General features: G+C 39.6%; 1 protein-coding gene across 1 annotated transcript in view; it reads right to left on the bottom strand.

The window, feature by feature from the left end:
* LOC143296227 (tubulin-specific chaperone C-like) overlaps positions 1-12,221 on the bottom strand; it is a 282,909-nt gene extending 270,688 nt beyond the window's left edge. Inside the window, exon 1 of the mRNA XM_076608053.1 lies at positions 9,495-12,221. Coding sequence (XP_076464168.1) covers positions 11,215-12,219 — 1,005 coding nt within the window. The 5' untranslated portion in view covers positions 12,220-12,221 and the 3' untranslated portion in view covers positions 9,495-11,214. The remainder of the gene's footprint in view (positions 1-9,494) is intronic.
* Between the last annotated feature and the right edge of the window lie 13,718 nt (positions 12,222-25,939).

The raw sequence follows: 25,939 nt of genomic DNA, 5'->3' as shown, positions 1-25,939 counted from the left end.
ACAGCTTGCAAGTCTGGGTGAATATGAAAAAGTTCCAGAAGCATTTAATAAAAATATATTCATTAAACATTCCATTTCCGTGTTTGAAATAGAGAGAGAGAGAGAGAACTGCAAACAAAAAATGTTAAGCAGAGTTAAAGAAAGAATAAAACAAAAAACAACCAATGTAATGTGTGTCACCTGTGGAAATCACATGTGCTTTGTGGATGGCAGGAGCTGCCTTCTGAGTTTTCATGTAGGTAAGGTCATGTATGTATATGTGTGGGCCACAAGTGCAGTGATGATAGGGTAGGGGTGGGGTCTGTTTTTTGTGTGTGTTGTTTTTGTTTTGGTTTGGTTTTTTGTTTTGGTTTTTTCTACAAGTTAGTGATGACTTCTAAAACAAATAATGAAGTATGTTCAGTTTATTACCAATAGTGTTATGACAGGGAAAAGCCAGAATGGAAGGGTGAAGACTTTTAAAGATATATATGCATATGTTTGTTTTGTCTCGTACATTTATTCATCGTTTCTTCCTCAGGATGTTTTCTGTACATTCTTTATATACCCTTTTTTTTCTTTTTAATAGATCTGTAAAAATAAATTGGTTTCTTTTTGACATTCTCTTCATAACCCTTGTATATCCAAAGAACCAAAGCAACTGTTTCGACTGTTAAAACAGGTAAACTGTTCAGGTGAGAGTGGTCAGTCTTTTTTTTTTTTTTTTTTTTTAGCAACAGTATCAACAAATGTATTGTTTACAGGAAGAAACTGACTGTAGTTTGTGAATAATATATATTTCTGTATCCATGGGATGCTACATTAGTGTTTACTGTCTAAACTATTTTGTTTTTTCTGCAAAACAAGAAGTCTGTTGTGGTGTTCATGACTTATGTGATTTGTAGTAATCAATCAGGAAATATAGTTATTTTATTCATAGCACTGAACATGTAGGTTTTGACACAGCACTGTGAATTTTGTTTCAGATGAAAGAAAAATGATTGCTTTCTCAATAAAAGTTAAAATTATGAACTTGAACTCAATATCTTGCATTTTTTGTTCAGTGAGAATAAAAACTGTTGAAAATGCTCGAAATTTCTATTTTAGCAACAGGGGTCAAAGGTCATCAAAATGACTGTTCCACAAGCATTTGAAAAAAAAATTGAAAGTTTGTTTTATTCTGATGACATTGATATTTAACACGTGAAGTTTGGTCCGTAGATGCACATTTTATAAGCATTCTAAAATTGTTGCATAGGAATTGCTAAAAATGTGCGAAAAACTCCAAAACTGTTGATAGTTAACGGTGAAGACAGGTGTATTTTGATGTGTTTTCTTCCTCCAGATGTGACAGGGTTTTGTTTAATGTGGTTTAATTTTTTTTTTCTTTTCTTTAGTTGAGCAGTCCTGATACGGCCCTGTGCAGTCAGCTTAACAAAATGAGCAAACAGTGGCAAATGAGAGACTATTGTGTGTGTGCGTGTGTGTGTGTGTTGACATCTGCTCAGTCTTGTTCTCTGTTGGCAGGGGACACCACTGACGAGGAGGAAACCACCGAAACGCAGGATGAAGATGTTGGCTTTGGGGCAAGTGATGGAGGAGGAGGAGCAGCAGCAGGTGGGGGGTTTGAGGGAGGGGGAGGAGGAGGAGGAGGCAGCGGTGGTGGTGATGGAGGAGATGGCGGGGGTGGTGGTGGAGGGGGAGGTGGAGACAGTAAAGGGGATAAGAAAGCTAAAAAGAAAGACAAAGATAAAAAGAAAGACAAGGATAAAAAGAAAGATAAAAAAGACAAAGATAAAAAGAAAGATAAAAAGGACAAGAAGGGCAAAGACAAAAAGGGCAAGAAAAAGGACAAGAAAGGCAAAGATAAGAAAAAGAAGAAAGATAAAAAAGGAAAAAAGGAGAAGGGGAAAAAAGGAAAGGGTAAACAGGGAAAGAAGAAGAAAGCCAAGAAGCCCAAGAAGAAGAAGCCCAAGAAGAAGAAACCTAAAAAGAAGAAGCCGAAGAGAAAGAAACCCAAGACAAAATCTAAAAAAGGTGGCAAGAAGAAAAAGAGATGATCAAGATCCTTAATACAGGGCAGGCAATTTTCTTTATTTCTATCCTTCAATTGGATTGATATGGATACTTTCATACAATGCCTACCGTTGGTCAGAGACCAAGCTCTTGAGTGCTTTACAAACACGAGTCATTTGAACAACTGGCTGCCTATCTGGGTAGAGCCAGCTGAGAGATACCTTCGGGTGCTTATTGTTGTTTCTTGCGTTATTCAGCCAGGCTTCAGTCACACATACACACACATATATTAGAGTGGATTTACTATGAAATATTGCTGAAGACAACTCTTTTTGTTGCCGTGGGATCTTGTATGTGTGTGCTAAGTGCATGCTACACACAGGACCTTTATCAATCTAATTTCAAACATATGTATGGAATGATGAATCCATTTATATTCTGTGTCACAAAAAAAACAACAAAAAACCCCTAGCCATTTGCATTTTTTTTTTTTTTTTTTTTCCCCCGATTTGTGCATGTTTTTGGTTAAAAAAAAAAGAATATTTTGCATGATTGCCTTTGAAACCTTTTAACTGCGGTTTGTGCAGTTTGTTTACATTTACTGTTTCACTTTTTTCTTGATTTTTAAAATATTTTTTATTGTACTGTTTTCTGCTGTGATAGTTTTGTACTGATAATGCTTACATAATATACAATTACGATGAATGGTGCTGAATTAAAAGACTAAAAAAATTGGTGTCCGAGTATGCTTCCATGTAGAGTGGAGTGCCTGTCATTGCTTTATTGAGCATTATATGCAACACCATTGTTTCTCATATTTCAAACTTTTTTTCTTTTTTTTTATAATCCATAATGTTTTTGATTTTATCTTTTTCTTTTTGCATTGAGGCCTGGATGTAAAGTAGTATGCATGCTTATTCCACTTCCCTCATTAAAAAATATATAATTTTTGTCGTGGCATCTGCATTTAAAGTAACAGCAGCACTGGACATGATGTAACATACTCTTGTTTCCCCACACTGAAGTATTTTGTTGCTTAAAGTCCACTTGACTACCAAGGGCCTATCAGTGGTGGGTAATTATTTCACTTCAATAAAAGTACTGTCAGGCATGTCTCAATGTTTCCAGCATTTTATGATGGGGTGGGGGACCAGCTGACCAGCTAATGCGGTGAAGTGGTTAGCGACACAGACTGGCATGTCGTAGGTCACCATTTCAAGGTAAAAATACCATCGCAGGCAAATATTTTGTGTTTGTGGTAGGATCTTACCCAGGGTTTAATTTTACCATGAGCATAAGTGTGTTACTCAAGTTTCCTGACCAACACTGCAGCTGTCTGTATCTCTTGAGCCTGATAAACGCTGGGACACATAAAGAAGAGAAGAGTACAGCTTTGTCAAGTGCTCCCAAACCTGAATGACCACCACAACAGCATCGTCGTCATTCATCATCAAACACGGAAAAGGGAGTCCCACATTCTGTGACCTTTTCAGGCCATGCTCTCATGCTGACATCAGTGCGCTTACTTCCTGTCAGAGTGTTTCGGTGTCAGCAGATTCATGGGGACTGTCATTGGAGCAACATGGTTGCTGGTGGTTTCCACACCAGTCTTGTCCTGTCATGACAAAGCAACTACTGTTGTAAACAGGGGGCTCAGCTCTCTGTGGTCTGTTGGCATTAGGACTGCCGCTGACCAGGTGTGGCCGTGTATTGAGGATAAAAGATGAGCAGTATGCCACTGATATGGTGCAAATGCAAATGATGAGGCAAAAAACAACTTGCCCCCCAAAAAACCCACTAACAACCCAAAATCATCAGTTCATTATTCTTTGGATGCCAGTCTGAGGAACAAGAGAATATATCTAGCATAGATAAGCTGAATCTGACAAAACATTTTTGGATTTTTTCCTTCTCTGTTATAAAAACATACACGCAAGTATATAATAGGCCTAACTCCAGCAAGAATCCACATACACCCTTATGAAACTCTAAACTTATCTGACAACTGTGTTACTTAAAAAATAAATAAATAAATAAAAATCATCAGTTGTTGTTTTTTTTAAAGTGCACACATTTTGAAAACAAATATCAAAAGAGCCTTTTTTGGGTCAGTTATATATAGAGAGATTTTCTTTGTTGCAAGCTCATACCTGCAGCTAAGTACAACAATGGCAGGTCCTGTCACAATAGTATTAATTTACACGAATTATATCTTTTGATTTATGACAGCCCTGTTCCCTCAGTCCTTATTTCCTTTCAGGTTCTTTTTTGATAATTATATATATATATATGAAATTATATAAAGCATAGTATTTTTGCACGATTGTGTGTTCTGGAAAACGTGTATCAAAGAATATTCCTAGAACAACACTGCTTTAAGAACAAGGAAAAAAAACAACTAAGCAAGACATCTTTCTTTCTTTAAAAAAAATGAAAAGATTTTGCTGCCCCATTCTTTGCACAATTTTCATGGTAATAACCCCATGCTGCTCATCCCTGATACCCCACGTCATTCTCAACCTATCTGCCCAGCCCAATGCCAGCAGCTCACTTAGGAGTAACCATGTTTGTTGCTATTAGGTCACATATCGGTGGACCCTGCACTGCGGCTGGGTTGCTTCAGTAGGGCCTGTTCTGATTCAACAGAAAGTATAATATGCAGGACACCACCTAAGCTCTGTAACTGACAACAATATTTGCTGAATTGTGGAGCCACCTGAGTGCACCATGCTGCTCCAACAACAGTCCCCAGGAATCTCCAGACACATCAACAGGAACCCACCACAAACATGGAAGGGAAATAAAAACAGCTGACACTGACAGCACAGAACAAAAGGCCACAGAATCTTGACATTTTTTATGACGACGATAATAATGTCTTGGAGAACTGTTTAGGTTTGGAACAAAGCGATGCTCTGTGCTTCAGTTTATAAATAATACATGTATCTGCTTGTCAGCAGGGCCAGAGAAATGAAGAAACCTCTAGGCAGCAGTGTTGGTGAGGAAACTTGAGCAATACTGTCACATTAACACCCACAGCTGCGAGGTTGCAAACACACACAATGCAATAAATTACAAAATAAAACCATAAACTCTGAAACCGCCCATTAAACAAAAAACAAAAACAAAATCTACCCCACCCCACATCCTAGAAAGACTAGAAAAAGACAAGTGTACAATACATTAGAAAAAAAAAGCGAACTAACAAAACACACATTATAAAATAAAAGCAAATAGCAATTCACATTTTCTGGGCCCCAACAAAATACAGCACAGTCCCATTAACTACACCAGAAAACAGCAGTATAACTCAATGAGAAATAAAGTGTCAATCCTGTGACAGAAAGGAAACAAACAGAGCTATGGAATAAGAGCTAATTTTTAGCACAGAACTTCCGGCATGTGTAGATGTACTGAAACTAAAGCCATTGAAATAGGTCCCTGTAGAGAAAGGACATAAGGGGGGGGGGGGGGGGGGGAGGGAGGGGGACACACACTTACATTTCTATAGATACTCTATTTAGTGATATAATTAAAATACCACCAGCTTCTAAAAATACAAATTCCAAACTGTTTCCATACCGATGCCATTACTTTAAATTTACAAGTACAGGTGATCAAACCATATCCCCTCCACCCCACCCCACCCCACCCCAATCATTGCTTCAACTCTTCCTTCCCCACTTTTTTTTTTCAAATCCGTTCATACTCCCTTTCTGTACACTGACAGATAAACCAATGTCATCCTTTCTTTAACAGTCTGTCATGCACATGCACAATATGACAAAGCCGAACTTGGGTGCTTTGACTTGCTGTTCTGAGAAAGCGATCTGTTCTGAAAGCAAGCACTGGGCATAGTCTTCAAAATCGGTGGCTTCTGTCACCTTTAATCAGGATAAAGGTCAATCATTTCCAAAAGATCAGTACACTTCTATCAGTGCAAGCAGCACTCAACATCAGTTTAAATTAAGAAAAGGAAAAAATCAACAATTCCCTTTCCACATAAAGAAATGAAAATGCTTGTTTATCAAAACATGCTGTTTTCATAACAATCTGTTTTTCAGGTGCATTTGTACATGGTCAAGCTTTACTCAGTTACTGAAGCCAGTTAAATGGTTCTCATGATATGAGGCACATATTTTGTTCGGTTTTAAATAAATTTGGAGTGTTGGCCCAGTGGTAAAGCGTCCATGTAGGAAGTGAGAGAATCCGAGTGCACTGCTTCAAATTCCACATTCCCCAGTATTTTTCCCCCTTTCCCTATACCTTGAGAGGTGGTCTGGACACTAGTCATTCGGATGGGACAAGTAACAAAGATCCCATGTGTTGCTTGCGCTTAGCAGACTTAAAATGACCCATGGCAACAAAAGACTTGTCCCTGACAAATTTCTACAAAAAATACACTCTGATAGGAAAACAAATATTATACACTTGAAGGCAAAACACTTTTTTTTTTAATGGGTGCTGCTCTCACTGTTGTGACATGCTCTACTTGGGGCCAAAGTTCACACAAAGAAATCTGTTGTGACACACAGAGTAATACAATATTCCAATAGTCTATCTAGAAAGAAATCCAACCTCTTGATTAAAACTGATGACCCAAAGCCTAGTATTACAGATCCAGAAGATTACACCCTAAAATAACACTCTGAATCAGATTTTTGAACTTCGGAGAACACAATCAAGGTTTAAACACTTTCTACCATAAGAGCTCTGGAAAAGAAAAGAAAATGAAGAAAAGGTCGAAAACACAAGAATACTCAGAGGAGAAAGAAAGATAACATCGGAGAACATGCAAATCCATGTTTGGACACTTTCTATCAAAAAAAAAAAGTACCCCCCCCCCCCCCCCAAAAAAAAAGTTATATTTAAAAACTCTCGGAAAGAAAATGGGGAAATGGTTGTATGAGACATGGATACTCTGAAACTTTTTATAATTATTATTATTTATTTTTATCAAATGTGCTGACAACTAATGACTATTAGAAAGCATATCATAGCCTGTCCACTATAGAAAAGGGCTCCAATTAAAAAAAATAGAACATTGAAGAATGCAAAGGTGATAGCAGAATAGAGAAACTATGAAAATGAATTTTGATAATAAAAAGAGAAATATTATGTCACACTTGGCTGCACAATCACTGATCGAATGCACTCAAGAAATCATAAGTTAATAATTTTTAAATAATAAGATTTTAGCATAAAAAGAATAAAAAGAATTTGTGATCATCTGGACAAAGAATTAAAAATCTTAAAAAATTATGCAAAGCATTAGACCACACTTAGAATGACATAATAACATAATAAATTGCTGTCCACATCCAAAAGATAAAATCAAGTGGAACAGAGAAAGTACAAACAACAAGACTTTCAAGGGCGTCTTTGTGCACATAAAAAAACTTGATTTGCTATCCCTAAAATGTATTAAATGTATTATATTTATATAGGATAGTAGGAAAACGGATAATTTTACTACTTTTAGGTCAAGCTGTTTGAGAGAAATCACAGACAGATCAACACATCTCTGCACACGGGGTGAACAGTGTGTGCGCAAAGAGGTCTTGAGTTTAGACAAATTTACACAAGCGTACAAAAAACTAAAGAAAAACAACAACACGAATACTTAATAATGACTCAATAACTTAATAAACATGGATTTTTTTTAACAATTAAATCACATCTGATTATTCATATGCATGTACTATCTCTCTCTTCTCTCCCCTATTTACTTGTAATTTTCAAATTTCATACACAATGTACAGGTGTTCACATGCATGTGTATGCTCTCTCTCTCCCTACCCCTCACACACATGCATGCAAAAATAATGGGTCTTGTCTCAGGTCCACTCTTATAATGTATGAAACAAAAAATGAAAAATTGAGGAAAGATTTTAATTTGCAAGGCGAACCAAAACATGATCTGATTACAATGTCTGCAAATAATAAACATTCTGCTGGTGTGCATTATTTAAAAAAACACTGCCACAAACAAATACGAAACAAACACCCAAAAAGATTCAGCATGACTGATTCAAATCTTATTCTTAAGGACATATTTTCCTCCCCCCCCCACCCCCCACAATAAATTAAAATCTGGAATAGTGTGTGTGTGTGTGTGTTCATGTGTGTGTGTTTGTGTGTTATTGCATGCAGGCATACATGTGTTTGTTACTGTATGACATTAACTGCCTCCCCCCCACCCCACATCCCCCCCTTCCCCCCTACACACACACACACACATGTATACATCCTCTCTGTCTCTTTACACAAACTTGACAAAATCCAGTTGATAATCAAATTATGCTAATATTTCAAAAAGGTCTTGTTCCATTTTTGGTCACCTGACACTTTGGACCATGCAAAATGAGAAAGCACTGGTGACAATGGCATTCTGTGAATTTCACACATTATAAATCATTAAACAAAATAAAGAAAAAAAAAGAGAAAGGCAACAGATGCCTCTACAGAGTCTTCACTAATCAGTTCTCGTGATAAATCTTATCCTTAACTTTAAACAACCAAACTGAGGAAATGTCCTAGTATACAAGCAATTCAAATGTTATTAAAGTTACCTGGCAACTTTCGACACTAAACAAGGACAGAAATGAGTGAGACGAGAGGGAAGGGAATGATAAGACCCTCAAATTTTAATGATTTTAGGGTCTATTCCCAGTCTCAGGCATACTCAGATACTGATAATAAGTTTGACTGTCAACACAGGACTACTCATCCATTAAATTACATTGGCACACAAATATCACACACACACACACAAATGCATACACACATACAAATCAAACGATTAAAAAATCATTAACACACTAAACTAAACACCATCCTTAACTCCACCAAGAACAGCCAGCTAACACCTTAAGGATGAAGGAGGATGCAAAAATCCTGGAGGCAGTGAAGAGCAAGATTTACTCAATGGAACATGGATCACTTTATGGATTTGGGATCTTAAAAGAAGTGATGCTGCAGACAGAGTATTCTATTTAACTGGTAATAACCTAACATGAAAACCCAAGAAAGTGATTTATAACTTTTTCTCCAATTAAATTTACATATTCTTAAAGTGTACTAGCAGGCAGGCACTGAGATTCATTGGAAGCTTAACTGTAGCTAGTGACTAAATTTTTCAGTTATGATAACTAGATTAGGAATTTAGGAAGTGATTCCACTTGCCCTTCTTCAGTCTCACCAACTCCAGAGAGGATTCTATGGGCGCCATTCCACTGTAAAAGTTAACATTATAACAAGATGGAAAATTGAGTTCCACTTTATAAATATCATACACACATGTGCAGATTGCTAAGTGTTAATTATGATGAAAGAACTGTAAACTCATGGCAAGTGTGTGTGTGTGTGTGTGTGTGTGTGTTAATGAGTGTGGGTGAGTGTGTGTGTGTGTGTGTGTGTGTGCATTTTACTTATATATACGATTTATTCCCTTGATGTTTTTATTTATGTATTGTTGTACAATACCTTATGGTCTTAACGTGTGTGTGCGTGTGTGTGTATGTGTATGTGTGTGTGTGCATGGGTGTGTGTGTGTGTGTGCATGTGTGTGTGTGTGTGTGTGCGTGCGTGCGCGCATGTCATTTTTAGTAATCTATACCCTTTTTTTGTTGGATGTTTTCATTTGTTAATATTGTTGTGCAATACCCTATTGTCTTAACATGAGTATGTGTGTGGGGGGGTTAGTATATCGTCAGCTATTGGGAATTCTTATTTGACTAGTTTTAATCTCTTCTTATGTTGCGCATGATTTTATGCCAGTGTTTACAATGAGCCTGTGATTGCACAACTTAATTTCCATGTGGATTAATAAAGTGTTTTTGATTTGATTTGATTTGAAGTAACCAGCTGTCCTCATACCCAGGAAATTCCAGTAGAAAAGTCTGAGGTCAAACCTAAGCAGGCACAATACCAGCAATGCCACCACACACATTTTAGCTTTTACATGAAAATGTGTTCACACACTTGTGTATGCAATGATGCATGTGATGTACACACAGAGAACAAACCGAATGACAATATACGTCCAAAGCATGCTACCTTTATCATGGATTTTGCAATAATTCTTTTGTTCATGAATCAGAACTACTTATCATTTCTAATTAAAAATTTTAATGATTAGTGCTATCATTCATGTCATGACATGTTCAATGAAACTGAAAGGTCTATATATGTATTATATATCATTAAAAAGAACCATAAATTTCCAAGCAGCTTGACCAAACAGGAAGACATAAAAATGACCAGTTTTTAGATCATCAAAACCCATTACATATTTCAATGGTGGTGGCTGATAGTATGCACTACTTATCTTGATTATAAACATTTAAAGTCCATCTGTTTCATAAGATTCTGTATCCTTTCAAGTTTCATTCACTTTTTGTAAGGACAACAGCAGTATTTTAAAAATCAAACTACGTGGAGTGATGGCCTAGACGTAATGTGTCTGCCTAGGAAGTGAGAGAATCTGAGCACGCTGGTTCAAATCACGGCTCAGCCACCGATATTTTCTCCCCCTCCACTGGACCTTGACTGGTGGTCTGGATGCTAGTCATTCGGTTGAGACGATAAACCAAGTTCCCATGTGCAGCATGCACTTAGCGCACGTAAAAGAACCCACAGCAACAAAATGGTTGTTCCTGGCAAAATTCTGTAGAAAAATCCACTTCGATAGGAAAAACAAACAAAACTGCATGCAGGAAAAAATACACGAAAAAAAAAAGGGTGGCACTGTAGTGTAACGACATGCTCTCCCAGGAGAGAACAGTCCGAATTTCACACAGAGAAATCTGTTGTGATAAAAAGAAATACACATACAAACACAAACATTATCAAAAGCTCAGATGCAGAAGTGTGTATCTATCATATGATGTACCGATCTATAGCATAGATCAATCAATTTTTCAAAATAATGACTTCAGTTAGAAAGGAATTCTGGTTTTTGAAACTGTTGAACAGTGGACATGGTTGTTATTCATTGTGGTATTCCAACAGATAGCAAAAGCAATGATACTTCCAGTGTCTGTTGTCTCCTCAAATCCCTTCCTGCAATGACTGCAACACTGAACAAAATGGCGAGCACATCTATTCTGGTAAAGTTTGAAATAACACTTTTCATGGGGCATGTCCAAAGTAACTTTCTTTTTTTTTAATATAAAACCTTCTGTAGCACTAACACAATATTGTTGACTTCTTTTCCCACTAGTTCCACGTGACAGTTCTCTTGCCCTCTGGCAGAACAGACCAGTTGGGAGAGGCAACATCAGCAGCCAGGAAATTGAAATCATCCACCTTGTCCCAGTTGTTACGACCCCTGTCCAGTCCTGACAGCTGGTAGTCAGAGTCCAGGTTGGTGTATGTCCAGTTGTATGGTGCAAACTGCACTCGGGCACAGTCCTCGATGATCGCCTTACTGGTGACATGAATATAGAAATCAGTGTCAAAGGTGTTGTGAATGCGTAACTGCTGACAGGGTAATACAAACACACAGTTGGTACAGTCCCTGATGAAGATGGAACCTGACACTGGACCTGCAAAAATCTTACAGTTCTTCAGTTTGAAAATGTGCACGGCTGAAGGTGAACCGAACAATTTTACTGTGCAGTCTGTCAGACCAACCAGAGCGACATCATTCTGGTTGATTTCAGAGGAATCCATGCTGAGACTTACACCAGACTGGTTGACAAATTTGCAGGCAGCTAACTCAACAACAGCAGATGCTTCATCTATTTTGGTGGTGTTCTCTTGTTTGCTGGGCAGCACTTTCTTTTCATTGGTCTTCTTTGCCTTACTGAATGCAAACTTTTTCTTCGGCAACAGCTCATCTCGTTTTTCTTGGATCATACTTTGGAGATTTGATATAGTTTCTTGTGCTTGGCGAACTTCATATGATGGAAGGAACGCGGTGCATTCAGACACATACCTCTGCAGAGTATGAAGAGTGGATGACAGATCATCAAAGTGATCAACCAACTGAGTTTTCGTCACATTGTTGCTCTGAGCAACACCGTGTTCCAGAAACACTCGTTGGTCATTCAGGTTTTCTAGAAATATTGTTACATTCTCCTGGCGACTAACTGTGTCTCCTTCATGCTCTTTCTTTTTCTGAAGCTCAATGAGCCGAGCTTCCTCTCGTTTTTGAAGCCGCTCTGTAATAGCTAGCTTCTTTTCTTGAAGTTGTGAGTCGGCAGTATCAACCGCAGCCATTTTCCAAAGTGTAGAGGGAAATAATGCTAACAGCTCGGTGTGAATGATGACCTCCCTTGCCACAAAATAACGTCGACGCAAAAGCGAAAGGAGAGGGCCGACACCAGGTATCGATCCTCGATTCTCGTCGGGATCTCCGCGAAGCACCAAACTTCTTATCGATCGAGGATTGACGCCCAGCTACTTCGAAAAGAGAATCTTTAAACACACAACACAAAAACAGAGTGACAAAGCAGCACAGCAGTGAAATTTGTGGACAATCCATGCGAATGCGACTTTTATACGTGCATGGTACAGGAGTAACAATGTGGGCTCCAACAATGTGTGTGGGGCTCATGTATGCAGACACCAGCGCAGGCTGATTTTATTTAACAGATTTGGAACGATAGACGATAAACAATACGGTTACAAACGAATCGGCATCTCAGTGACTGAAGCGTTTAGCACGCTAAATTCCTGGAGCTGAATTCAGGATTCTAAAGTGGGACCGTTTTACTGTGTCACTTTAGCATCCTAAATTCCTGAGCTGAACATCTCTGAATTCCTGATACATTACGTTGTCTTGTCTATAACCCTGAGGCAATCCCTATACAGGTCAACAATCCACGTGACACTATGACAGGGGGGTGCGCTCGGCTCTAGACACATGATGACTGATGTCTGTGCCGTGTACGACCGTTAAGCCCCCGGGCCAGTTGTTCAGCCAGGGGAACCCGGGCCCCACACCCTGACAGAATCAGTCAAAAACAAACAAAAAAACTGAAAAAAACCCAACAACAACAAAACAAACAAACAAACAACAAAAAAAAAACGCTGTCTGTAATTATACTAAGTCTGAGGCCGCTCACAGCCAGGCCTCAGTCCTGGTCTTGAATGACTGAGGGGAAATGGCTGAGATTACATGGTCTGGAATCTGGTTCCACAGGTGGACAGCTGAAGGGAAGAAGGAGTGCCTGTGGGCCGGGGTCAGTGCGGGAGAAGGGTACCTGTAGTTTCTCTAGGAAGCCTCAGTTCTATTTGTCCGCAGTAAAGTACCTTTATTCCCAAACCACCCATGATCTTGTACATATGGTGGCCTTGGTTGCAGTGCGGTGCAGTTTGAGGGTGTTGAGTTCCAGCCTGGTGATAAGCTCGATTGCACTGGTAGTGGGGCGGAGCGTTGTACCATCTCCAGGTTAGTTGTAAGATACTGTTGTGGGGGGTCCCAGACTGGCGCAGCATATACTAGGATGGGCCTCCGTCACAAGCCCCTTGTAGCATATTGTCTGGGTGGTGTAGGGGCATCCTCTCGGGTTCCTATACATGAAGGCACTGGTCTTGTCTGCCTTTGCTGTTGTGGCCTGGATGTGTGCCGGCTCCCCAGTGAAGGTCTTTAGACAAATCTATGCCCAGGTATTTGGCTTTCTTCACCTTTTGGAGTCCCTCATTACGCAGAAAGTAGGTGGTAGGGAAGGGCTTTTTCTTCCTTGTCACTGAAAAGACCTGACATTTGCTGGCATTGAAGGACATTTGCCAGGTCTTCTTCCAGCGCTCAAGTTCGTTCAGATCTTCTTGGAGGGCGTTGGTATCTGCTTGGGACCTGATCTGCCGGTATAGGATGGTGTCATCGGCAAACAGACGGACCGAGGATCTGATGTTTTTGTTGATGTCATTGACGACAAACAGAGTCGGGCCAAGGACAGATCCCTGAGGAACCCCAGAGGTCATTTGGCCGATGGTGGAGATCTGTCCTTCAACGTTCACTTGCTGGGTTCTGTTGGTGAGGAACTCTTCAATCCAGCGAAGTGTTTGTCCACGGATTCCGTAGTGACAGTTTGAGAAGGGGGCGGCGGTGAGGCACCTTGTCAAAAGCCTTTGAGAAGTCCAGCAAGATGGTACCCGTTTGTCCTCCCTCGTCAAGCGCTGCTGCCAGGTCATCCACTGTGAGGATCAGTTGTGATTCGCAGGATCTTCTTTTGCGAAATCCATGCTGGGCATCGGCAATGATCTTGTGCTTGTCAAGGTGTGATGTGATGGCACTTCGAATAATGTGTTCTATCAGTTTGCCACAGACGGGTGTCAAGGAGATGGGACTGTAGTTTGCTGGGGAGCTCTGATCTCCTTTCTTGTATTCTAGATGGACTGTAGCATGTCGCCAGACTTCAGGTATTTTTCCAGTAGCAAGGGATAGTCTGAAGAGGTGGGCAAGTGTAGGGGCCAGTTCCTGAGCTACTGTAACCAGGAGACGACAGGGAATGTTGTCTGGACCAGCTGCCTTTCGAGGGTTTAGGATCCTCAGTAACTTCAGCACGCCCTCTTCAGAGATGATGATGTTAGGCATGTCTGGGTAGAGGCTCTCGCCCAGTTCCGGGATCTCTCTCAGATCCTTTTCAGTGAAGATGGACAAGAACTGCTCGTAAAAAATGTTGGCCTTCGCTGAGGGGTCGCTGTATGTTACGCCCGCTTTCTTCAGTGGGGCCACATACTCCAATTGTGTCGCATCTTTTACTCTTCACATACTGCCACAAACATCTTGCGTCGTCTTCTTCTGTGGTAAGGGCCGAAATATATGTAGAGTACGCTGTGAAGAAGGCCCTCCTTGTCTCGAGCTGCAGGTGTTCAAATCTCTGCCAGTTACGGTCTTTTTGTGTGGTCTTCGCTTTCTTTCATGCTGATTAATTTTTTCCTTGTTGAAAGTCTCTTGATAGTGTCATTGAACCAGGGTTGGTGTACTTTGGTGGTGCAAGTCTTCTTTGGGACGTGATCGTTTAGGGTCTTGGTGAGGGCAGAATGGATTTTGTCCCACATTTCCTGGACTGTAATTTTCTCTGGGCCAGTGCAGAGCAGCTGCTCAGTGAGGGCAATGATATCCTGCTTCATTTCCTGCTTGTCTGCCTTGGCCCAAACGTGGACAGTGCGAGGAACAGGCTTTGTCCTAGTTGGTTGGATAGTGCTGTCACAGAGAAGGATGTCATGGTCACTGAGTCCTGGAAAGGTGGTGCATCGTGACACAAGGCTTGGTCTGTTAGTGCGGCACGTTATGTACACAGTGACTACCGGCGGACCAGCAGCGTAACACACATGCTGCAAGAACTAGGATGGGAATCCCTCGAATCACGGCGGAACAGACAAAGGCTGACCCTGATGTATAAAATGGTCAACGGCATTGTAGACATCCCTCCAGACAAATTTCTCAAGAAAGGATCCGGCAGAACAAGATCAAATCATCGACACAAATTTGTCCATCTTAGCTCCTCCTCTGACCCTTATAAATACAGTTTTTTTCCCATCAACCATCCCCGTCTGGAACTCCCTGCCTGCAACAGCAGCAGAGGCTCCCTCCTTGGCAGCTTTCAAGAGCTGAACAAGATCACAGTTTAGTCCCCCCCCCCCCCTTTTTTTTTTTCTCTCCCCCCCCCCCCCCCCCCCGGAGGGACGCTGCGAGTGACGGTGGGAGAGAGTATGTATACATGCTCTTTCTCATTGTCACCCCCTCCGGAGGAAAAGATAGGTCTACTTAGGTTTTAGCTAGGTATTTACGCCTCTGCGCACACAGGTCATTAATAGTCAGTAATGACGGCTGACCTTCCAATTTGAAGATTGAAGGTGATGAACAGATCAAGGATGTTCTCACCTCTAGTCGGGTGTGGTTTATTTGCAGTAGGCCGGTGTCCTGAAGCTTGTTGATGTATGCCTGGTTCATGGTCTTGGGGTATTGGTGGCTTATAATGTTGCTGGTCTTCCAGTCAATGTCCGGCAGGTTAAAGTCCCCTCTAAGCCAGACAACACTGTGCTGGGAACGGCATGCTTGCTCAATGACCCTGGTAATGGCAGTGGTGTACTCTTCAGAAGTGGCTGAAGGGATTCGATACAGTGATCCAATAAGTTTTTAGTTTTTGTTCTGGGTCTGAACAGAGACCAGGACTGTTTCCGCATTGGGGTCTGATGGGAACTGGTGTGTGATGAGGGTCTTCTTCGTGGCCACGAGGACACCACCATAGGAATCTTCCCTGTCCCGACGATAAACATCACACCCACTGAAGCGTTTACAGTCAAATACGTTTAGCGACATATAACGGCTACAACACTTTTCAAAGAAGTCCCTATGCTTCCGACACTGCTTTATGAGTCTGTACATTGCTATCATGTTCGTGGCGGGTGAGCACAACAAAGCCGTGACTGTATACGATCCTAAACCTGAAGCGTATCCTGAAGAAGAAATGGCCATCATCTGCTTTGGAAAAGCTGCGTGAGCACGTTTGGGGAAAAACCCCGTCTTGTCCCTCATTTATTGGACTGTATATTTGTTTAGTTGTTATTTTCTGTTCACAGCATCTTTTGACTGTCATCCCTTAGTTTCAACAACGTGAACAGATCCCGAGACACAGCGGATAACTGCTGAAAATTTCTGGAACTGACCATGCAGGAAATCACTTTAATTATTTGAATAATTTATTTTCATTTGTTTTTCTTAAATCTCTCTTCTCACCGTAGGGTCATCAAAACATTTTATATGAAGTATGTACCTGACTGATTAGCCACAACAGGTAGCAATCTGCTGCATGTATCTCTTGATATTATGGCCAGTATCAATTGTGTTTGAATGTAATATTTCATCATCTTTACTTTTTCTTTCTGTTGTTTCAACTTTTATATTTATAGATGAAGCCATCTGTTATTACTGTGAAATGATGAAACAATTGTACACTGCACACATGACCATGGCCAATTCAAAACCAGATCAATAAACATTCTTCTGTGGACGCCTCCTTCATAATTCATGTTGGACAGGCTGGTGATGCAGATTAAAAAAACAAAACACCCAACAACAACAACAAAAAACAACAACAAACAAACAAAAACCCCTTCTTTTTGATGAAAAGTTGTATTTGGTGACTGTGCACTTAGGATATTGAAAGAATGCAAATTGTGTAAGTATTGTCACATCTTCTTGTTGCTTGTGGTGTGTGTGTGTGTGTTCAAGTGTGTCTTCATGTGTATGTGTGCATTTGCACGTCAGCTAGTGTGCACATGTGTGTGGGTGCATGTGGGTTTCCTTAGCATGGCCCACTTTTCTTCTTGTTTTTATTCTATAGTCTTCCCTCTATATTTTATATTAATAATGTATCCTCACTTCACTACATCTTACTGTAATTACTTTTTTTCCCCCAAAACCAATGTCAATGTCTTACACAAACCTCAGGTAGGCTCTCAAGGCCTGATCAGTGTGTTGAGTTTATGTGAAGATCAGGTATGAGCTCCTTTTTTCTTTCAGCATATGTAGTGTAGCATGTATGGATCAGTCTGCATTCTTTGACACCTCCTTGAAACTGACATTGTCACATCATCTTGCTTCACTGGGGTCAGCATGGGATGAATTGCACAGTCTGAATCCTATATCATAGGACATACTGTTGTTTAGTTTCAGTTTCAGAAGCAAGATAGCAGAATGTTGAAGATGTTTATCTGCCAATACACTGTCCATGAAGGTCTGGGTTCGAATCCAGCTCAGCTCTCACCCTTTCTCTCAAGTTTGACCAGAAAATCAAACTGAGCATCTAGTCATTTGGATGAGATGATAAACCAAGGTGCCATGTGCAGCACACACTTGGCGCACTGAAAAAGGCAACAAAAAGTGTTGTCCTCTGGCAAAATTCTGTAAAAGAAATCCACTCTGACAGGTACACAAATATATATATGCATGCACTCAAGGCCTGACAAGTTTGTAGGATTTGCTGCTGTCGGGCATCTGTCAAGCAGATGTGGTGTAGCGTGTATGGATTTATCCAAATGCATTGACTCCTTGAGAAACTGAAACTGATTTACACTGTGAGATCAACAGCAACACTTGTGGCAAACAACATACACCATGTTACCAAGATTTGTGTCTGTGGGCACATGTGCATGTATGTATCCATGCAAGTACAGATTTTTCTTTTTTTAAACATATATACAAGTACACACACACACACAGATTGAGAAGATAGTTTTAGCTCTATTCTCCTTTTGATACAGCTAGGGATTGTAGATCTTTATACACAATTCTATAATTATACTTTATAGTGTCAAAGTAGCTGTTAATAGAAACCTGATTTCATTTCTGCCTACATTGGCATCCCTCAACCCCTCCCTCCTGTGAGCAAAAGGAATGATAATGATCCACCTCATACACCACTCTTGGCCATCTGTCCCATCAGAATACACACACAGAGGTTCAGATCATATACATTTATTTGTCATAGCATGTCAAACTAAATATACAAGTTATACAAAAGGAAAAAAAATGACACCAAGCACAAGATGACAATTATTGGATCAGTTTTAGACCCAAACAAAAGTTCTGGGTCAATGTTTTACACACAATTGTCTTTGTTAACAAAATCTTTGATTTTTTCGTATACACATTTAGTTGTTATCTATACAAAAGCTTTTAATGCAAGCAATACCAAGTCACACGCTTGATTATAATGAAAAGCATCTTTTGTAGTGCTTGTATCTGTTATCCAAAATACACATGATGAAAACGCGGTACATGCATAAAAAGATCATATATTTGAATTACAAAAGATGTAAAGGATGATCAGCGATGTGCTTGCTGTTGTTTTCTCTCTCTCTTCCCTGTGTACATTCAGCAACCTCAGCAGTTGATGTCAACACAACACAGATCACTAGAACACTCTCACTTACCATATGCATAATATCTGGGCAATGTGCAGCCCCTTTCCATGACACATTGAGTACATGTCTAAAACTCTGAGAAAAACAATCTATCACAGATGGAAGCACGAGTGAATCTATTTAAGCTGTGTGTATATTATGCATTCCTGGCCTCACACACAACACACATAGTTATAGTGTATATCAATGAAAACAACATGAAGATCAGCTGTGCATTCTATGTTGACCTGGTCCAAGACTTACTGGTGGACCCATATGCCGAGACAGACTTAACGAAGAACACACATGTATACTGCATGGAATTCCACAACACAATGTCCACAGTTGGACATGGATGAGATACTGTTCCATTATGTCGTTCCAGCCACAAGGACTGACAACTCTGGTATTCCATGATGTACACATCCCAGCCACTCATCACCATGGCTTCCTAGTTCTGAAGCTCTCCAAATACATCACTCTATTCTCTACACTGCCACCATTCTCCACACATATCTAGCTACAACAATCTAAAAGTGTTCACTTCTTCACTGGTCAACATCTGTGGAGTTTTTCACCTGGTTTGCTGCCAGAAGTGGTCCATAACCATATCACAGTCACAGTGTAGACTAATCAGAGCTGTTGAAATTACAAAATGGAAAAATCACAACAGAAATAAATAGCTACAAACTAAAAAGTCACCAAACATTGAAGGATATTGTATCAACATACAGCATATTGGAACATGAAAGAAATCAAGTTAAAAAAAAATACAAACAGCTCTGCAAAGTCTTTTTAGCTTATTAAAAAGGATGATAAGACAATTTCTGTGATAATGTACAATGCTGTAGTCAACTGCACACACCCACAGACCTACACTGCACTTTCACACGCTGACACACTCACTTTACATCTGAAGTCACTCTCTACATCAGCTATGCCACATACTCCAGCTACTGGCACCACTACCACCAAACATGCACATGAAACAAAATGAAATGTAGCGGAAACGTCACACACTCTTGGTTCCTGAAGAATGTCCCACCACCACCACCACTGTCGCCACATGCCTCTGCTTACTGCTGCTGCACCAGGCTTTTTTCACCTGTTGTCAATTATTTCTGTCAAATTAGTCATTCTGTAAACAAAGCTTTTGTGCTGCAACTGGCACCAAATAAATGTGCATCTTATCACTAGTAATACTTCTCTTTTATAAAAATCTCAGCTGCAATGTGTTTCTTGAAAATCCATTTATTTTCAAATAAATCTGTAAGCAATTGCATTTAACAATCCATCAGCACTTTACTTTCCATCTGTGTAAGATATACATATCAATGTCTGCAATGTAGAGGCCTTCAACACTTGTGACGGAAGAGGCCATCTACACAGGCCGATACAACACACAGTCACACCACTGTCCCATCAGCTGCCTTGTCACACTCCACAGCAAGCAACCAACACTGGAGGCTGTGAAGCCTTGCATCACTCTCCCCTCTCTCCTGTTGGCTCCGGGAAAGAAACAACAAAGTGTGCACATGGAGATCAGAAAACTGCACCTTTCATCAGAAAAGAAAGGGAACACCACACAGGAATGTGGGAAGCAAAAAGAAAAGAGAGAAATGGGAAAAAACAAAGCCCAACAGCATTATTTTACTTGATTTTTCTGTGCAGGAAAACAGCAGCACCATCAACTGTAGTAAACTACATTTTAGCTTGGGAAAGAGAGAAAAAGGAGAGAGAAAAGATGAGACATCAACCAACGTAGCACCACACCTCCAAGGAGATGAGTATTGATGATAACAACATGTCAACAACATGGCACAACTGACTAGCTGGATGTGATCATAAACACTCCCCCCACCCACCCCATATTGAACAGAAAAGCTGTTAACCAGTGTTTACATGTTCTGACAAAGGAAGAAATCAGTTTCCTGGAATAAAACAAAACAAAACAAAAACCAACTTATTTTGATGCTTGGAAAATTATCTGAATATATCTTAACTCTGTTTTTAAAGAATTTTATTTAACACATAACAGAAAATTATTAAACAGTCTGCTTGTACAACTTATACAACAAAGACACTGAAAGTCTGGAGAAACACTTTAGCTCTTTATCCGTTTGATTCTTCAAACTGGCAAGGTGAGACTTGAGCAGTTCAATGCCATTAAAAAAACACCAAACTGTCTTCCACAGCAAGAGACAAGCTACAAAGATAAGACAAAAAACCCCACAAAGATGAAACATGATGCCTTAAAAAACACAAATGAAACTGAGAACAAGGAGTATATGTCAAAGGACACAAGAAAGACAGACTCCATGAGAGATGTGGTGCTAGGTGGGCGGAGCCCCGTCACAGAAATGCAGCCAGGGAGAGAGGGAGCGACGCAAGTTGTTGACCAGCAGACAGTCGACGTCCTCCTCACAGACCGGCACTAGACAGGCGACGCCCAGCAACAGCAGCAGCAGAAGCTGAAGCGGCAGAGCAGTGCGTAATACTCGGTGCAGCAGGAGCCGGCGACGGCTGTGGCGCTGACACAGGGCGGTGCTTGCTGATGCCAGACTCTCAGGATCGGTAGTTAAGCTGAGGAAGAAAAGTTGTCGTGCATTGTTAATACTGAAAATACATGCCTCCTCATGATGTGCATCAGATTTGATAAAGTATTTGTGATGAGTATACACTCAAATGTGTGAACTGGTCGGATGAAAAACAAGAGAATTCATTTGTGATGAGAATACAATTAATGTGTGAATTGGTCGGATGAAAAATATGTTTGAAAGAACAAGATAATTTAATGCAAACATTAAATTATGAAAAAGAAGAAAAAGTTTAATATGATTAACCATGAAACATTCAACACAATCATTTTCCTATTAATTATGGAACTGCTTTACATCATCCTTTATCTGTAAATAACTGAAAAATGTGGCATTTCTCTTTAAAAATAAAGGAAAAAAGCAAAAGCACAATGGCAAACTGTAAAAGCTACCTATCCCTGTATATAAGAACAAAAAGAGAGTGAGTGATGGTGAGTGAGTGAGTGAGTGAGTGAGTAAGTGTGTGTGTGTGTGTGTGTGTGTGTGTGTGTGTGTGTGTGTGTGTGTGTGTGTGTGTGAGAGAGAGAGAGAGAGAGAGAGAGAGAGAGAGAGAGTTTCCTAAAATGACAAAAAATTAGCAATTATCTTCAAAGCAAGCTATCATCATCTTAAATTGAAACTATCCAGTTCATATCATTACCTGTAACTCTTGAGCACTAACTGAAACATCACTATCCCAAGAGAAAGACATTCAATCAATGTGTTTTCTTCATGTACACAAAGTCCCCATCAACAAATAATTAAAAATACAGTACAAGTTCTGTCAAGTCCATTACTTAGCCAGTAGGCTACAAAATACTAGATATTTCACAAGGTAATGTGATAATCCTGTTTGATGGCCCCTGATCCTTTCATCTGAACATACAACCACTGGCTCAAAAATATTCTGAACATTCTGGCATAGGCCTCCGTCGGTCAGTGTGTCTAGTTATTTTGGACATCTTTATCAAAGACTTTCCTGACATTTGCATTCATCCTCCCTCTGTTTTGTTTGTGAATATATTTAGTATTCATTTCATTCATCAACACTATCATTATCATTGATACAGCTTTTCACTGCAATCTACTTCAGTCAGGCTACTTTTCAAACAATGCTGATATTGTGTGTGTGTGTGTGTGTGTGTCTATATATATATATATATATATATATATATATATATATATATATATATATATATATCTTCTCATGCTCCAGCTGTTCACACATTAACATTTTTTTGTCATGAATATTTTGTTTGGTGACTACTTTGCATATGGAATACAGGCATATAATTCTTCACGGCCACAATATTTTGCTCCTATCCTATCATGGTTGCTTTTGTCCCCAAGTGGTTAGTAAAGACACATGTACAAATACAGCAATGGTCTGCATGCTTACACATTCTCAAGGCAACAATTTAAAAATGATTACAATAGTCAATGTCATGAAATTGAATTTGCAAATAATATGCCTAAACTGGGCCACTTTCCCACCAAAACAAGAGAAAAAAAAACAGGGGTTAATTAAGGTAACTGAGATGTGTCTTTGTTGAATTAAGGTAAATGAAATGTGTTTTTGTTGATCTGAACCCCCCCCCCCACCTTCTCCCCCCCCCAAAAAAAAAGAAAAAAAAAGGAGGAAAATATACACTTTTTTTTTTTTTTTTGAACTGCATCACTGCATACTATCATGTATACCTGGCTTGCTAAATGCATGCTGAACATTTCCACCAAAACAATGAAAGAAGTAGCAGAATAATGCCCAACTTCATTTCTCCTTACATTACTCCAAGTATCAGTCTGTTCCTGTCTTATCCATGACCATCTGGGCTGGACACTGCATCACTTTAGCAGTGAATGCTTTTAGCAGAAATCAATATGAAGGTAAAGTGGCCACTGAAGATCCAGAAACAATGTTGCTTGCTCAAACACTGGAACAAAGCTAATTGACACCTTCATTGTGATGTCAACAGGCAGCCAACACTCAAAAACACTGTAAGAATGGCCTATCAATTATCTCAAGAAACTGCTTCTCTTTTCCACACACGCACAAACTGTTCCGGCAAGCTATCTCACCATATACCTCAACCAAACCGGTTTTGCGAATGGGAAAACACTCAAACACAATTTCACTAAAACGATGACCATCTACCATATCTAAGGACTCTGGAAAACTGGAAAAACTGGATCTGTGGAATATTTTGGATGCATCCTTGCAACCTGCTATTCTGTAGCTGTTTGAATTAATTTGAAAAATTGGAAAAGCTTGCATAATTTGATGAAGCGTCAACAATGCTTACACAGGAGAGGGGAGTCATTGGCACTGGGGTCAAGGAAGGCAGTGGAAGGTGAGGACTGGGGAAGGGGAAGGGAGAGGTGGGGGTGGGGGTAGGAAAGGGAATGAAGAGAGGGAAGAGGGGAGAGAAAAGCAGAAAGCAGTTGAATTTTAAGAAGGGACTGTGGTGTAAAGTCATTCTGAAGAGCATAGTTTCATCTTTGTCTTTTGCTTTCCTTTTTGCTGTAAAATCACATACCATGTGAATGTGTTTGTGTGTGTGCATGTGTGTGTGTGTGTGTAAGCACGCTCGCACATGCGTGCGTGTGTGCCCATGCAAGTGTGTGTGTGTGTGTGTGTGTGTGTGTGTGTGTGTGTGTTCATTCTTTAGTTTAGCGTCTTTTCACTATCAGTGATATTAGCCGATTTTAAAAAGTACATTAAAGGAATGTAGAAATAGGGCTATGAACTAATGCCTACGAAAGTTTGACCATAAGAACCTTGTCAGAAATAACTTTCCAAAAATCATCTGCAGAATAGTTATTCTCTTTGAAATACTTGGGCAAGAAGGTACATAACTGCTGACAGTGAAACAAACAATGATGCAAGCTGAACTGCTTACCACAGATGCATGTAATATTTTTACAATACTTTGTCTTCAGCACATCAAGTTTTATATGGAAGAAAGTAGAGGTTATTAATCTTGTATAGCAAGCTGATGGATTTGGTATCTTTTCTTTAATAATATTCTCGGGGAATAATGTCCCTTTATGTTTTAAGAACTTTTTCTTCCATCGGTTATGAAATCGACCCCATTTGATTTTTCTAACAAAGCGTATGCCTCTTTTACAGAAAGACAGACTTTTTCTGAATCTTGTGCTCCTCTTTTAGCTGCTTTATCAGCAGTTTCATTGTCATGAATGCCCACATGAGAAGGCACCCAACAAAAACTGACCTCAGTCCCTTTAATCTTCAAACAATGTACCAAATGATTTGCCTCAATAAGTAAGTCAGGTCTTGTTTCAAGGCTAAATAATTCCAGAGCATAAAGTACTGATTTGGAATCAACAAAGAATGCTATTTTTGAGAAAACTATTTGATGACTCACTAAGTAGTTTAGAGCTTGTATAATAGCAATTAGCACAGCTGTGAAGATATAAAGGTGTTTTCCAATAAAGTAAGGTTTTTCAACTTTAAAGGCAGGAAAATAGAAAGCCGCACCAGCATTTTTGTCATCAAGAACAGATCCATCTGTAAATATATGGAGATTATTCTGATATTTTTCTGCTATATGAATTCTGGCAGTACTTGTCATGATATTGATGTTTTCTTCTTTTTTTTGTTTCAGAATAACTGATATCAAAATCTGCTTTCAACATTTCCCAAAAAGGAACAGGGGTATGATGTGGTTTTGCAGCTAACTCTTTCATGTTAACATCAGATTCTTTTAACAAAATTGAAACGTAAGTTGCAACTGTTTCTTGTGATGAAATGGCTTTAGCTCTTTTAGGAAAACCACTGTCAGATCTTACTGTCAGTTCATCAGCAATGAAATTTTTTGTCACTGAAGTGTATCTCACAGCGAATTTTGCTGTTGCTAACTCACGATGTTCATTTAAGGGAAGAATTCCGGCTGTTTTGTATGTTTCCTGGTTGGATATATGAGAGGGCACTCTGAGGGCAATTTTGATGGCTTTACAGTCTACACTTTGAATCTTTTGTAATAGATATTTAGGGGCAGTGAAAAATATTTCTTGTGCACAGCCTATCTTATATTTAGGGGCAGTGAAAAATATTTCTTGTGCACAGCCTATCTTAGATCTTAGAAGGGCCATGGAAAGATGAATCAATGTTTTTGTATCCATTCCCCAGGGTAAGGGGCTTATAATTTTCATAAAATTGATACTTTTCCTTGCCTTTGTTAAAATGTAATCAAAGTAAATGTTCTATGTCAACTCTGAAGTAAGATAAACACCTAAAAACTTCACCACCTGTTGATAATCAATGACATCACCAAGTAATTTAAAAATGGGTATGCTAGAGGGGTTACCACCTGAATTAAACAACATCATACATGTTTTTTCAGTCGACAAAGCTAGACCATTTTCAAACACATAGTTACCAAGGTTATCAAGATCAGATTGATACAAATGATGTACGTAATTCTGTAATTCTGTGCTCTTTGTGGGGTTGACTTTTTTAGATTGACACCCATCCACATACATATATCATC

Source organism: Babylonia areolata, chromosome 21 (genome assembly GCF_041734735.1).
Source record: "Babylonia areolata isolate BAREFJ2019XMU chromosome 21, ASM4173473v1, whole genome shotgun sequence".
NCBI lineage: Eukaryota > Metazoa > Mollusca > Gastropoda > Neogastropoda > Buccinidae > Babylonia > Babylonia areolata.
Note: the sequence above shows the minus strand (reverse complement) of the source record. Positions and strands in the feature narration are given on the sequence as shown.